A 17,444-nucleotide genomic window follows, 5' to 3' on the forward strand; every position below is an offset into this window, starting at 1 on the left:
TACATTTATTTATTTTATATTTATGTATAAATTATTAAATAGGAAAGAAGAAAAATACTATAAGATTTGTTCATTTAATTTGGTAGAAGACCTTGTAAAATATTATATATAACTATTTCTTTGATTTATTTATTTAAAACGTCTTTCAAAGATTAATTTTTTTCATGAACTGGTTCGGCTTAGAATTTCAGAATGACAGAATAAAGCAGAATAATTATAATACTAACCTTGAATGTCAGGTGAGTCAGCCTAAAGCCAGAAAAAGAGTTTACTTTTTGGATCAGTTGACTCTGCACAGAATGTCCTAACTACAATGTTGTTATTTATAAAGGACACCCTTCCATTAAAAATATTAGCCTATTTTTTTAAGATTTACACATTTCAATTACAGAACAAAATGCCATCAAATTGAATTGTGTAATGTTTAACAAAATTACATTAATGAAACAATAAATACATTTTTAAATGTTATTTTATTAAAGTTACTCAATTCAAATGGATGGAGATTTATTATAAAATGTAAATGCATCAATCTTAAAAAAAAATAAAAAATAATATATATATATATGTAAGTGTGTTTTACAGGAAAAAATTAAAAAAGCTGTATATCTGTTGGGCACTAGAAAGATATGGAGCTCTTTACTTTTTATGTTCAGTCCAGCCTGAGACTAGACGTGACAACTAAAAATAAACGAAATCAGCTTGTTGTCACAGAAGAGCCACACCAACGAACATAGCAACTGACTGTTGACTGAGAATACTGAATAAATCCACCAGATGACGGCATTTATTGGAGGACTGAAGCGGCTGACGAGTACTCGCATCAGAGTGCAGCTGATGACACAACAGAGAGACTATGTAGATGATACTTGGATTAAGAAGACCGTGTATGTTTTTATATTTAACATGAAAAACATAACATAAAAATCGCTATGTGGTTTCTGGCGATGGTTTAATTTTTTTATTTGAATGTATATTTCTGAGAGTGTTCAATTCAGTGTTATATTGGTCACATGCCCATCTGGTATAAATGAAAAGTGTTTGTTTCCTGCATGCCTGTGTTTACATAAGACAAAAAACAGACAACAGAAAAACACACCAATAGATAAATATATTCTATAAATATTCTAAATGTATATGATAAATATCTGATGGGCAGGTGCATGAGAATAGAATAGAATAGAATAGAATAGAATAGAATAGAATATCTTGCCACACAATATTATTCACTTTATTGACTGGCCTGATGCACTGCAAAAAAAATAAATAAAAATTAATTTAAAGAAAAGTATTTCTGTCTTGTTTTCCTGTAAACTTATCTAAACATTCTTGAAACATGATTTATTTACTTGTCAAGCAAAATGGGATAAAATATTAAGTCTTGTTTTAAGATAAATCTGACAAAATTTGTCAAAACATTTGTGAACTTTAGAAAAAAAAAATATCTGCCAATGGGTTAAGCAAAATAAACTTGTTTTCCCTTTGAATTAAGTTTATTTTGCTTTCCCCACTGGCAGAGTTTGATCTTGTTTTAAGTCTAAAGTTTTTTTAGTTTTTTTTTAACAGTATGTAAATTGTTGTAGGTACAGCGAAAACACATGTGACCACAGGTGAGTTAGTGAGTAGGCCTAAAATTACAGTTAGGGTTCCCCCTCCTATAAAAATCACAACTTAACCCCTGCATAGGGGGCAGCTTCAATGTAATAGAGCTCAGAAATCATAATACTCATATTACAGCCAAGGGTGTAGCAAGGAAATGACTTTTGGGTGGGCCAAAAAAAACATTATTTTTTTAACCAAATTATACTTTCCAACAGAGAGGCAGCACATTCAAACAGTTCTTTCACACTTCCAGAAATCAGAATTTATGCATTTTTTATGCAAGTCATAGAATAATCTCTAATATTCTGGGTGGGCCCAAGTCCACCCTGGCCCACTATTGGCTACGTTACTGATTACAGCAGCGTTGAAAAGGTTAAAATAGAAATTATGGAAGTGATACTATAAACTGACAAACTGTTATTTATTTCATATATGCAACATCCTATTGTGTCTCTGTAAAAAACATTTTACCCCATGTTGCTTCAGCAGGATTGTTTTTCTTCTTCACAATAAGTATATGGTAAGTAGCTTAAGACCTGACAAACAATATTCAAAATAGAATGGGCAAAATTAATTCTTCTACAAACATTTTCTTTATAATAAGAAATACATATTTGTGAATCAATAGCAGACAGAACAACACATGATTTGTAAAGCTCTGTGAATGATTTAACATACTTTGCATCAATAGTCTAGATCAAAAATCCAATTACATTGTTTGTGGAAACATTGCTGGGCTTGATTTTATTTATTGTGTTTGGTAACAAACATTGCCAGTCTGTTTCACAGGGTTCTTTGTTTGTTTTTATCCTTCCGATGGGAACATGATGGATAAGACAAAGAGTATGGAATTTTAAGAGTAAGGCATGTGGCTAATGGTTAAAAATAACACAAAACTCTGTATCTACTTATTCAAACAATCTAACAGCACATTTCTCTTCTTGTTCTGAGTTCTAGAGACTAATTCAGTGATGACAAATTCATGTTGTATGTAGACATCTGGAACAAAATGTTTATATGTATCTGGGTGTATTTGAAGTTTAATTGTCAGTTAATCATTTTGAAAGCTGCAAAAAATGTAATAACATGTAACATGGAAAAACAAATACATTTAATCTACTGTAACATACACAGACCAAATATGCCATACTCTTTCTCTTGCAATGAAGAATAAGACATTGTAGGATGGTTCGAGACACCCGAAGAAAAGGGCAAAACATCGGTGGGACTAAACAACCTCTGTAGGTGCATTACATCAACAGAAGAAACTACTTCACTACAGTGCGTGCTTTCAGTGTGTCTGGAGTTTTAGTCTAAAACTTTATGAATCACCATCTTTAGAGGGAAAGGACAAACTCAGGAAAACATTTAAGATTATCCACTGAAACCTCCAAACGCGTAATGTAATCAAAGGCCAGCTGTGTGCACTTGTAAAGTTGTTATAATCCCTCTCGTTCTTATAAACAGGAAAATACATAATATAAAGCATCATGCGTGCATCCACAAATAATACAGTTTATCCTAACATCCTGCCAAGTTTTCCTTTTTTGGATATCACTGCTCTTTCGTCTGTTGTTAGCAAACTGATGCATTTTTTATGTCACACAATGAACATTAAACTCAAGAACATACACAGCCATCATTTATGTTGCAGACAACCAACACTGAAAATAAATTACTAGTACGATTTACTTAATTTTTATTTCTCAAGTTTGTGCACACAGTTTTTCTAAGGAAATCCAAATGTTATAAAATTAAGTAAAATCTACTTAACTTCATGACATAATACTGTTTAACGTGAGGGAGCAAAATTAACTTAAACATTTCAGTTAATAAATTAACTTGACCTTACAAATCTGATTTACATGGTATTTAATTAAATTTTGTACATTTTAAATAAACATTTTATATGAAAATGTTACATTTTAACTTTCCTTATAAACATATGTTTAATTATCTACCACATGACATATGAAAGTCTTCCACAGCAAAGATTATTGCGTGCTACAGTTATGTAGTCTGTAAGTCAACACCACCTTGCATTACTGGCAATAGAATCTGTATGCGCATGCAGACCTCAACACTTGATGCACAAAACAAGATGACGGTAACAATCAACAGATAAATGGGTCATTTTGAGGAGAAAATTAACTTTAGATTTCACAAAACAAAGGTTACCGAACATAACAACAAAACGGTGTAGATAAACTTGCAAACAGAGAAACCATGCAAGCACATTAATTATTCAAGCAAGGTGCATGCTGAAAACACCAGCTTCTAAAAGTTAAATGGAAAATTCAGTAATTGTTTACTCACCCCTGTGTTGTTATAACCCCATATGACTTTCTTTTTTTAAACACAAAGGGAGAAATTGTGAAAAGATTTTCTGCTCAGTGATGTCATACAATGGCAGTTTGTGGTGACCACCAACTTTTTGAATGTTTTTGGACCGGTGCCAGTGACAAATGATGGCAAAATTAGAAAACAAGTGATCAATAGAATGTACCATCACTCGTCATGGCTGGTTAGGACAAAAACTCTGATTACCATAGACAATAAACCTTTTATTGCATGTTGTTTGCCACCAGGTCAGGACACAGTGTGACTGTGGCTGCCTGCCTACTCTTTGTTTCAGTTTGAATACTCTGTTCAAAATGATAAGTCTGGGCATAGAAATGCATCAAATCTTTGTCTAAAAACTTTTCAGAAATGTTTATTAAGTTCTGTTTTCTGTTTTGTGTGCAACTGTGTTGTGCTCTGTTGTCATTATCGATGCGGAGGACCTGTTTTTACATAAACAAACCAGGTTTTTTCCCCAATGTCACGAGGGGGCTGCATGAACTGTTGCTCTCGTGCCCTATCATAAACGTGCGCACAGGAGGTCAATGGTAAGTGAACATTTTCACTAAATAATACATTCTATTTTGGAATGTTTCTCACTAAACCTTGTGTATGCGTTCATAAAAATCATGAGTCTCATGGTCATTCCAGGACTGGGAAGATAAATCGGCCTGGGATTTTATATGGCAACTGGCCCAAAACCTGTTGGGGGGTGGGGGGCTGCTGGGGTGTTTGCTGTTCTTATCGCGGTACCGTTTTGTGGTCCATTCTGCATAACACGCCGGCTCATCTAAGCTTGTCGCAGCCCATTCTGCACATTTCGCGGCTGGCCCACTGGCCCGCTCGGTTCTCCCTATGGCAAGTCCACCCCTGATCGGCCCAAAAGTGCATCGGCCCACCGGGAAAATGCCCAGTATGCCAGATTACCAGTCCAGCCCTACTCATGGTATACATTTTTTGAATTCTGAATTATACTTTTGTGTCCTTTTGAAGCTTGAAGAGGTGGTCACCATAAACTGTCATTGTATGACATCACTGAGCACAATTTTTTTAAATATTTTTTTACAATTTCTCCCTTTGTGTTAAGAAAGAAAGTCATATGGGGCTATAACGACACAGGGGCGATAAAACAATGACTGAATTGTAATTTTTGTGTGAACTAATCCTGTATGTAAAATGTACTTATTTTATTTACCAGTGAAATTAACTCAAATTAGCAAATAAATCTGACAAGATTTTGTACTTTAGGACTGATACATGATGACGCATTGTAAAAGATGACAAACAATCATAAATAATACTTACTTATACGCTAGAGCATTCATTACATGCTTGATTTAATAAATAATGTTACATTTACTTAATATTTTTAAGTTCACGCTTAAACTATATTTTTCAATATAGAAAGTACTTAATCTTTTCTATAGATTTATTATTTAACAATAGAAATGGTCATACAGGGCAAAAATAATGTGTGTGCATGGGATTTGTGGTGTCTGCAATCGTTTTGGCTGCAAGGGGAGGGGATTTGACACAATCTGAGATACATAGAAATTGTTTAAGTTATTTTCCCTTTACATACCTCTTTCAGATTAAACAAATTTTCCTCGTAGTCAACTGTGTAAGATCAATAACCACGCACATATGCTTGTTCGTATATCATTTATTGTTGTGTCATCTATAAAGATTAAGTACTTTTCATACGAAAATATAAGCGTAACCAAAATATTGGCAATGTAACACAGCTTACAATGCCTAGCGTATAAGTAGCATATATGATTACAACGTCTTAACGTGTCATCATATCAGTCCAGGCACAAAAACTCAGGATGATACCGGAGCACCGCAGCGTTACGGCTGCCAGATAATCAGAGTCGCTCTCAAAGAGAATTACATGACTTTTTTCTTAACACAAAGGAGAAATAAAAATATTTGTACTGAAGCCAGTGATAAACATACAATGACAGCGAGAGACTTAATTTCGCCAGTGACAGTATAATTGTATTCGTGGGCCGGGAAATTCGGCGAGCAGGGCTGACTGGCAACGGGCATACCGGGCATTTTCCGGTGGGCCCAAAGTGCATCGGCCCACCGGGAAAATGCCCAGTATGCCAGATTACCAGTCCAGCCCTACTCATGGTATACATTTTTTGAATTCTGAATTATACTTTTGTGTCCTTTTGAAGCTTGAAGAGGTGGTCACCATAAACTGTCATTGTATGACATCACTGAGCACAATTTTTTTAAATATTTTTTTACAATTTCTCCCTTTGTGTTAAGAAAGAAAGTCATATGGGGCTATAACGACACAGGGGCGATAAAACAATGACTGAATTGTAATTTTTGTGTGAACTAATCCTGTATGTAAAATGTACTTATTTTATTTACCAGTGAAATTAACTCAAATTAGCAAATAAATCTGACAAGATTTTGTACTTTAGGACTGATACATGATGACGCATTGTTAAAGATGACAAACAATCATAAATAATACTTACTTATACGCTAGAGCATTCATTACATGCTTGATTTAATAAATAATGTTACATTTACTTAATATTTTTAAGTTCACGCTTAAACTATATTTTTCAATATAGAAAGTACTTAATCTTTTCTATAGATTTATTATTTAACAATAGAAATGGTCATACAGGGCAAAAATAATGTGTGTGCATGGGATTTGTGGTGTCTGCAATCGTTTTGGCTGCAAGGGGAGGGGGATTTGACACAATCTGAGATACATAGAAATTGTTTAAGTTATTTTCCCTTTACATAGCTCGCTTTGTTTTCTTTTCTAGTAACCCAAAGCAACTCCCAGAAAGAGCTCTGTCATGTTTGCTTGTTCTCTCTGTGCGAGCAACTTTCAGCGTTAAGGGTGGACGTGATATTTCAAACATCAGATCAGTGCGTTTATGTATTGGGTGCCCGGAAATTTTTCCAAATAAACACAGCTTGATTCAACTTGGGTGGGCAGACTTATCAACAGACTAATTCTATAAACAAAAGAAGGAATAACCGAGCACATCATTGGCTGGTAGGAAGGGGACACGCGGAGGGAGAAAGAGAGTCGGGCCTTTCGGCAATGAAAATTTAATTAATGTGGGTGGGCTGAGAACACAACGAGTGTTTATCATAGACAATTTATTTTCCAGCGCTAAGTCAACATAAAACAGCAAAACTGACAACAATTATTTAACATTTTAGACTCATGGAGCGGTCAGTCTCTGCTCAGGACTGCTGGTGATCTCCACAGAACAAAACTGTCCTCTGAAGTCACTGCAGTCATGAGTTTATACCGCAGTCAAGTGTCTCAGCCAGGTCTATCTAATTCCTCACTAATCTACGTCTACGGTGGGGAAGTTGGAGGCATCATCCCCGCTTTGGGATTCGCGTCCACCCGGCAGGAGCCTCCGCAGAAACCTCCCTACAGCTACATCGCGCTCATTGCCATGGCGATTAAGAACGCGCCGGACAAGCGCGCGACGCTCAGCGGGATCTATCAGTACATAATGGACCGCTTCCCATTTTACCATGACAACAAGCAGGGCTGGCAGAACTCAATCCGCCACAACCTCTCGCTGAACGACTGCTTCATCAAAGTGCCCCGAGAGAAAGGTCGCCCGGGCAAGGGCAGCTACTGGATGCTGGACACCAAATGCCTGGACATGTTCGAGAACGGGAACTACCGGCGACGCAAGAGAAAGTGCAAAAGTCAAGAGGCGCGCGAGACCAAACTCAGTCCTAAGAGGATCCAAAGAGCGACGACACTTCATCACAACACTCATTTGGAAAACGAGGACTCAGGTGTATTAACGAAGCAAACGAATACAGACGAAAAACTATCTGAAAGAGAGCAGTCGCGCGATACAACTCCAAATGTTGCCACGAGCACCGAGTTTTGCGCGTCATCCGACTTTACGAAAGACTGGTGTTTTGCGCACTTTAACCCAAGGTGCCCGACAAATCACACAAACACAAACCCTTTAAACACGAAAGAGACGGACCGACAGGATGGCGTTTTGGCAGCTACAGGTGGGAGCGCGCGAACTGGAGACGCCGGATGCAAAGACACGCACCCTAGAAAAACGGCAGACAAATCGAAGGAGTTTAGCATTGACAGTATTCTATCGAAAAAGGAAAATCAGCACCAAAGCAGGTTCAGTGCTGCTGCTGCTGGAACGCCGGTGGCTTGTCTGGAGTCGCGCGGTTACGCGCTCACGTCCTCACTGATTGCACACGCGCACCCACAGCTGTATCCACGCGGATTCCCTCTCTGCTCTTACCTGTCTCTCACCTGTCCTGACAAAATACTGAACTTTAGTGAGAAAACAGATGATAATCTATTCTTTTGACTACTCTTTTTAGTGGCCTGACACATATCAGACTGCAGCAAATAAATTCATAAAATATATTAAAGGCATTGTTATATAAATACAAGATGCAATTCATATTTGCTTGTTAGTAATGGCAAATACAGTTTATAAAACATATTTGAGGGATGAAGAATAAAACTGTTATTAGTATGGTTGTTGTCCTTATGGGATTCAACATGGGTGGCCCACTCTACAGAAGAGTAACATTAGTTCATTCTTAGGATGTAAGCTATAGGCTACTATTATCAAGAAGGCACTCTTGCAGACAATCCATAGCACAGATGTCTGACTTTGTATAATTTTATTGTTTATTTAAACAACAGTTATGCTCCTCTCTGTACATTTGAGAAATACAAAGAGATGGACAAACTTTGTCGTTCTTGTCCCTTTTTTAACAACTTATAGACACTCAAACAGATATATTCCTTAAAGACAGAGCAAAGGAATGCAAGTTAAGCACAAATGAAAGCATTTTGGGCATAATGTTGATGACCACAAAAAATAAAAAATAAAATAAATTCCAAAAAATTCAAATTTTCTGTAAAAAAGAAAAGAAGCAGAAATGGAGGTTACAGTGAGACACTTACAATGTAAGTGAATGGGCCAATCATTTTCAAAAGTATAAAAGTAAACATCAAAACAACTGTAAAAACAGCGATTTAATTTTTTTTTACAGCTCAAATAATACATGATTTTAACAGAAGAATTAAGTGCTTTTTAGAAAATGATAAGCTTCACATTTCTGCCAATTAACCCTCCAAAATTGTGCCCCATTCACTTCTATTATAAGTGCCTCACTGTGACATTGTAAAAAAAAGGAGAGATAAATCTAATAAATATTATGCCACAAATGCTGCGATTGAGCTGAAATTGAACATGGAATATTCCTTAAAGTTGCGGGGTAAAATAAATACCTGATTTGTACCTTGGACAAACAATCATTCACTTCACTATTGGATAAACTGAAAACACAGTTGTTTAAATAAACAAGCATGTGTGAGAAAAATATTTATACAATTTGTTCAAATCTCAAAATTCCTTGAAACACACACACACACACACAAACACACACGCACACACACACACACACACACACACACACACACACACACACACACACACACACACACACACACACACACACACACACACACACACACACATGTTGTGTTTCCATGTTTTATGGGGACTTTCCATAGATATAATGGTTTTTATACTGTACAAACTTTATATTCTATCCCCTAAACCTAACCCTACCCCTAAACCTAACCCTCACAGAAAACTTTCTGCATTTTTACATTTTCAAAAAACATAATTTAGTATGATTTATAAGCTGTTTTCCTCATGGGGACCGACAAAATGTCCCCACAAGGTCAAAAATTTCGGGTTTTACTATCCTTATGGGGACATTTGGTCCCCACAAAGTGATAAATACACGCTCACACATACACACACACACACACACACACACACACACACACACACTTCAGTTCTATGTTTCTTTTAAACTCCAAGTAAAACGGTTTAATCATTTTAGATTTCCTAATTAGTCTAACAAGTTTTTCTGTTAATATAAACGGCATGTGGACTTCTGAATTTCTCTGAGATTTGCTAAAAGTCTGGGGTGCACTAAAATTTCCACTATCAATATATATGCACCTGAATCCCAATACATCTGTCTAAATTGACATTTTCATATACATGTTACTGTAAACAGCTACTTAGAACTAATCATAATGCTGAACTGTGAAACTAGTGTCCCTAATGTATTCCATGCCATCATATATAGCCATAAGACTTTTTTGTCCACAAAATAGTTTCTCATGGTCCATTTCGACACAGCGCTGAAGAAAACTGAAAAAAGAGCAGTGTGCCCTCTATTGTTGTCTTGTAGCTGCAATAATCTGTTGTCAATAAATAACACACATAAAAAAAAAAAAAACACTAATGCAGTCCATAACATACAGGCATGCACTTCTGAAAGACAATACATTTTGATTGACCTAAGATCTACATTTTGCCATTTGATGCATTAAGATCTAATTATTTAATAAAGATGAATTGCTTATTATTTAAAATTAAGACATTTGGATAGACTATCCTGAAATATCTTTTAGAGCTTTCCTTTTCTGTAACCACAAATACAACATCACACAAGGCAAATGTTAGCTTGGAGCAGATGGACCGAAGAGTTTAATGACAACATTCACAGTTTGAGTTCTGTCCTTCTCAAGCATTATATTCAAATAAACTGGAAAGATGATCTTCACAAGTGTTTAAAGTGTAAAAATCTGCACTCAAGTCTGAGAGGGGAACTTTGCCTCATTTTCATTTATTTTAACTTGAAATAGAGCACACTTTCTGTGCACAACCACAAAAAACATAATTTGGCTCACTAAAAGTTCTTAGTCATTTCTGAGTCAATCCTATTTTGTTTTTTAATCAAAATGTCAAAAACCATCAATGATTCAGGTCAACAAACAGGACTTTGCCACTCTCATGTGCCGAATGTGCTTCAGACCTCAAGTATGTAAAATGTTTCATCATAATTAAGTATTTACCATTGGTCCGGTCATGGAGAGGTTCATGGTTGAAAACCTGGATCTCCTCTAATGACTTATCTGAGAATGAGTTGACAAGGCTTGTTAGATCTGATAGAACTCAAATCAAGAATGAAAAAATGGAGCCAGACGGCAGAAGTGACATCGCCCTTGTTTCATGTGCAATCACATCACCAGACAACACTTAATCATACCATCAGAAAATGCTTGCATCAAAAGAGTTTTAATCTTTGTGTTTATTATATATTTTCACTCTTAGCGTAAACCAAACTCAGTTGTCCAAATATGTTCTCAGCACTGTGGGATGGGTGGGGCTTTGATGAAGATTGATGGTCTCTCTGGGAGGAACATTAGCTGCTAATCAAGTTAAGTTTCCTGGTGCATTGTTTTATATTCAGAGAGCACAAGACCCACATTTGCCATTAGGTTTGCTTATAAAATACAACACACACACACACACACACACACACACACACACACACACACACACACACACACACACACACACACACACACACACACACACACACACACACACACACACTGCTGTTCATCCATCCATTCAGGTTTATTATATTTTAGATTTTTACATGTATTTTAAATGTATTTTATCTATTTTATTTTCAATTCAGTTTTGCTTTTGCTTAATAGCTTTATTTGTTTTCTTCCTATTTTGTATTTAGTTTTTAAGGGTTGGTTTTATTGTAATTTTTAGCTGTTGTTATCACTATTAAAATCTACAACGAAAATTGATGTCGTCATCTTTATGTAATTATTTGTCAATTTAAGTGTCATGAAAAGGTAATTTAGTTGTTGTTGTTTTTTAGCTTTAGTTTTTGTTAACAATACAGTAATAACACTGATACAAGTATTAGGTAATATCTTAAATGGAAAACATACATTTGTTTCGTGCCATGTACATTGCATCACTTCACAGTTTAGTATATATATGATTTTGAAGGGGAAGGGCAGTGTTGGAAGAATACGTTTCTGTTTCTTTTCCCTTCTCTTTTACTCTCCTTTTCTACCAAATGCTCACCAACACCCACATTCCAGTAATCTGGACATGAGATAAACCATTTTACCCCTCATTCCATATGCACAGTTTTACCACAAGCACTTGTTTGTCATGCTGTTTAGTGTTTCATGGTTATTTTAGGAATCTGACTTTTGATGTACATTTGGAATGTTCTGGAAGCCTCAATTCTCCATATAACGATTTTAAAGGTGAGATTTAGCAGAGCACTGAATCCAAGAGCTCTCGTTAAAGGTATTGTTTACCCAAAAATTTGAATTCTGTTGTCATTTAGTCACCCTCAGGTTGTTCCAACCCATATGACTTTTGTCTTTCATTAAAAAAAAAAAGATGTTGGGCAGAATGTCTCGGTCACCATCCATTTTCACTGTGTGGAACTAAAGATGCAATAAGAGTGAATGGTGGCTGAGACTAACATACTGCCCAACATCTCATTTAGTGTGTCAAAGAAAAAAGGTACAGGTTGAGAACAACATGAGGGTGATTAAATGTTGACAGAATTTTCATTTTGGGTGAAATATCCCTTTCTATAGCCAAATGAGGCATATGAATTATCTTCATAATAACCAAATTTGCACCACACATTCAACACACAGATGGATGCATATGTGACCCGCTGCTCTTGAATCAAATGTAAAACTTGCTCATTGAAATGGAACTGCGTCATGAAGCATTCACTGATGATTGTGTGTATACATATCTTTTCAGATCCCTGACTGAGAAGCTGTAATAGGAGGTTAGCACAATAAATATCTCTCTCACCCGCACATATGGCAGAGCACGGTAATTGACATGATTACTCATGTGACTCATACCGTGAAAATTTAATTTTTGAGAGAATAACAAAGAGCCATTTAGAAATAAACTTTCAAGTGTTGTTCTAAGTGCCAAACCAAATATTACTCATATAACCAGCATTTCAGTGGATTACACACCAGGTGGCTTGGCTATGGTCATTTTCCTTCAGTTTATCTCACATACACCAAGGAATTTAAATTGAAGAACAGCTGCTGAATGAGCACTTTTTATCCCAAATTTCACAATAGCCCACACTCATCCTTCAAAATTCCCATTATTTAAACCTAAACTAAATTCAGCACCAGAAACATATACAAGGTCCAATGGGAGAAATGCAATAATTCAGGTGCTTCCTATAGATATCAATACCTGATTGCACCTGCGTTCTTATAGAAGTGAATTTTTTCGAGTGGAAAACAAATTGTTAATTTGAATGGTGACCAGAACTTTGAAGCTCCACAAATCACATCAAGGCCACAAAAAAGTTTTCCATATGACTGCAGTGGTTAAATCCATCTCTTCATAAGTGATATGATAGATGCAGGTGAGAAAAAGATACATTTTTAAGTCCTTTTTAAAATATAAATCTCCACTTTCTCTTTAACATTTTTTCACATTTTGAAAGTGAAAGTGAAAGTTGAGATTTATGCTAAAAATGACTTAAATATTGAGCTGTTTCTCACCCACACTGGAGTCTTATGTATTACTTTTATGTGACCTTTATGTGATTTTTGGAGTTTCAAATGTCCGGTCACCATTCACTTGCATTGTATGGACCTACAGACAGAGCTGAGATATTCTTCTAAAAATCAGAAGAAGACATAAAGTCATATATATCTAGGATGGCATATGGGTAAATGATAATATGAGAATTCGAATTTTGGGGGAACTATTCCTTTATGCCTTTGTAGAAAAGACCAGTTTTCCTTGCTTCCACTGAAGCACACAAGATGGTCTTTGGAACATACTGAGATAACATGGATCATCGGGTTCATGTCAGCTCTAGTGCATACTGTCATTTAAGCAGATGGGTAACAATGCTACTTTTCACTCAAACTTTTATGCTGATAATATAATTTGTAATGAAAACACATGTTTTATAAGTAAATTAGAAAACATTTTCACAAGTGGTCTGATATTTTGGACCATATTATATATGATGGAGATCATTATGCTATACGATCAATACAACTAAAAGAGATGTGATACTTCATCTTATTTAATTATAAAATTGTAAATAAAGGAAATAAAGTTCAATGTATCATGACTGCATTAACACAACTATGTAACTCTACCTATGAAAGCAGACATCGAAAGCCACAGCACATTGAAGGAGAGATTACTATCCACTGATGGGATTATCACGAAGAACTACATGTGTTACACACACTTCCTATACTGAGGGATCTTTTCGAGCAACATAAGCTATCCCCAAAACAAACAGTTCAAGTTCTAAAAGCCAGATGTGCAGGCCAAATGTTGTCTGAATGAGTGTCTATACATGTCTACACATACCTTTACAGTTGAGTGTGTACGAGTCTGTGAAAGCTCCCAAGACCCATTAGTGTGGGTTTGTTGCCCGTCACAGACCACCCGGCTGTCTGGTTAACACTTAACCTAGGGGGAGAAACTTGACTCCAGTTTAGCCTCCCTTAGAGGGCTTGAAAAGTGCACTGGCCCCAGAGGTCCACTCCAACTGACCGACTACACAAAACTGTCTGTAGATGACCAGCCAAGCATCACACACAGACACACTAACACAGGGTGTGAGTATAACAAGGTGAATAAGATAGGGGTTCAACCAGAAAAGGTGACTATCTTTATGAATGTGAGAGAATATGTATATGTGTCTATTGTCAGAAAACTGTGTTTGTGTCCCATTTGTGACAACTAAAACTACATGTTTCCTGAAAGAGAGACATCAAGGCGTATTGTTATATCCACACACACACACACACACACACACACACACACACACACACACACACACACACACACACACACACACACATGTGTGTGCGCTTAACCCCAGGAGATCAGGAGTTACAAAAATACTCAAACCAACCCGTCTGGCACCAACAATCATGCTGCAGTCAAAATCACTGAGATCACATTTTTTCCCCATTCTGATGGCTGATTAACTGAAGCCCATGATTGGCTAATTAGATAATTCTATGAATAAGTAGGTGTACAGGTGTTCCTAATAAAGTGCTTAGTGAGTGTATACCCTGATGAGTCAAAACATTATGCCTAATATGATGTTGGCCTAAGCTTGCCACCAAAACAGTGCCGACCCAATGAGGCATGGACTCTGCAAGACCCCTGAAGGTGTCCTGTGGCATCTTTATCATGAGCAATGTTTGCAGTGTGGCAGGGCACATTATTCTGCTGAAAGAGGTCTCTGTCATCAGAGAATACCATTGCCATAAAGGGGTGTACCTGGTCTGCAACAATGTTTAGGTAGGTGGCACATGTCAAATTGCCATACACATGAATGGCCAGACCCAGTGTTTCCACGTAAAACATTGACCAGAGCATCACACTCCCTCAACTGGCTTGTCATCTTCCCACAGTGCATCCTGATGCCATCACTTGCCCAGGTAAACAGTGCACATGTACATGGCCATCCACGAAAAGTAAAAGAAAACGGGACTCACTGGACCAGGCAAACTTCTTCCAATGCTCCAAGGTCAAGTTCTGATGTTCGCATGGCCATTGTAGGCACTTTCGATATCGGACAGGAGTCATCACGGGCACTGTGACTGGTCTGCGGCTACGCAGCCCGATACACAGCGGTGCACTATGTATTGTGACACATTCCTCCCGTAATCATCATTGACATTTTCTGTGACTTGTGCCACAATAGACCTTCTGTCAGTTTGGACCAGACGGCCTTCATTGCCCTCACAACCTGTCACCGTTTTGTGGTTTGTCCCTCTTCAGGCCACTGTCGGTAGGTTCTCACCACTGCTCACCGAGAGCACCCCACAAGTCTTGCCGTTTTAAAGATGCTCTGACCCAATCGTCTGGCCATAACAATTTGTCCCTTGTCGAGGTCACTCAAGTCTTTACTCCTGCCCATTTCTCCTGCATTCAACACGTTGACTACAAGAACTAATTGTTCGCTTACCATCTAATCTACCCTTGACACGTGGCCTTGTGAGGAGGTGATCAATGTTATTCGCTTCACTTGTGAACGGTCATTATGTTTTGACTCATCGGTGTGTATAAATATATTATGTATAATATATGTATATATGATTTATTACAAGGCACATAAAAATCTATTGATACTACCAGAAATGACTTGTTTATTAAAATTTTAGGCTCATGTGACTGGGTTGAAATGAAGTACACTGGAAAAATGTTAACCAAAAACAATGTGCATCATGTGGTAACTTCTAAATTAGCTGTTTGATTCAAGTCAAAACAATATTTAACATCTCTGTATCAATCTGAATACATTACACCAACAAAACTTTAAGGGTTAGATCGAGTCAAAATAGCTCCTTAAGTTCACAATTGCTGGTTTACACAGTGTAGTGCTCTAGGCTTAGTGTTATTAATAATAACTAACTACTTGCAAGGTGATTTATAATATTAAATGTTATTTATAGTTATTGAATCAATCTGAATACAGTAGGTAATACAAACACAACCAATTGTAAGGGTTAGATCAAGTAGAAATAGCTCTGTAAAGTAACAATTGCAGGTTACCTCTTCTTACAGACATAGTGTTAGTAATAATAAATAACGAATAGTACTTGCAAGGCTGTAACCCAAAAATGGCCTCATACCATCCCAGATATGTTTAAAGTTTCTTTCTTCTGCTGAACACAAACAAAGAGTTTTAGAAGAATATTTCAGATCTGTAGGTCCATAAAATGGAAGTGAACAAGTAACAACAATTTGAAGCTCCAAAAAGCACATAAAGGCAGCATAAACGTAATCCATAAAACTCCAGTAGTTAAATCCATATCTTCAGAAGCGATCTGATAGGTGTGGGTGAGATACTTAAGTCAATTTTTTTTACCATAAATTCTCCTCCCTGCCTAGTAGGTGGTGATATGCACAAAGAATGAAAATGGCCAAAAACAAAAGAAGAAGAATGTGAAAGTGATAGTGGAGATTGATAGTAAAAAAGGACTTAAATATTGATCTGTTTCTTACCCACATCTATCATATCGCTTCTGAAGATATGGATTTAACCACTGCAGTCGTATGGATTAATTTAATTCTGACTTTATGTCCTTTTGGAGGTTCAAAATGTTGGCTACCCATTTACACGCACCGTGAGGACCAACAATTAATTATTATTCTAATATTCTAAAATATTAGTTTGTGTTCAGCAGAGTAAAGAAATTCATACACATCTGGGATGATATTAGGGTGAATAAATGATGAGATAATTTTCATTTTTGGGCGATCTAATTCTTTAAGGATTTAAGGTAATAGTTCAACAACTGGCTTTAGCAAAAAACATATTTTGACCATTAATCTAAATATATGGTGGTCCCCCAATGTTGAGGAAAGCTATAGCCCTGATACTTGTGGCCAGAGTTGGGAAATATTGTTTCTTGAAAGTTCACCAGATACCTTTAAATTTCAAATGAATAACAACAAAAATTAAAAGGCACAAATGACCTAGGAATGACCTACAGATAGGGTGCGAAAGTGAAAAAAGATAGTAAGCACGTGAAAGAAAGACAGAAAGAAGATGAAGGAACACAAGAA

General features: G+C 36.5%; 1 protein-coding gene across 1 annotated transcript; it reads left to right on the forward strand.

Annotated features, from left to right (window-relative positions):
* Positions 1–7,001: 7,001 nt before the first annotated feature.
* Positions 7,002–9,312, forward strand: foxl1 (forkhead box L1). The gene has a single exon (XM_052152782.1). The coding sequence runs from the start codon at positions 7,227–7,229 to the stop codon at positions 8,292–8,294; it is 1,068 nt and encodes a 355-aa protein (XP_052008742.1). The 5' UTR covers positions 7,002–7,226; the 3' UTR covers positions 8,295–9,312.
* Positions 9,313–17,444: the final 8,132 nt, after the last annotated feature.

Source organism: Xyrauchen texanus, chromosome 21 (assembly GCF_025860055.1).
Source record: "Xyrauchen texanus isolate HMW12.3.18 chromosome 21, RBS_HiC_50CHRs, whole genome shotgun sequence".
Classification (NCBI taxonomy): Eukaryota; Metazoa; Chordata; class Actinopteri; order Cypriniformes; family Catostomidae; genus Xyrauchen; species Xyrauchen texanus.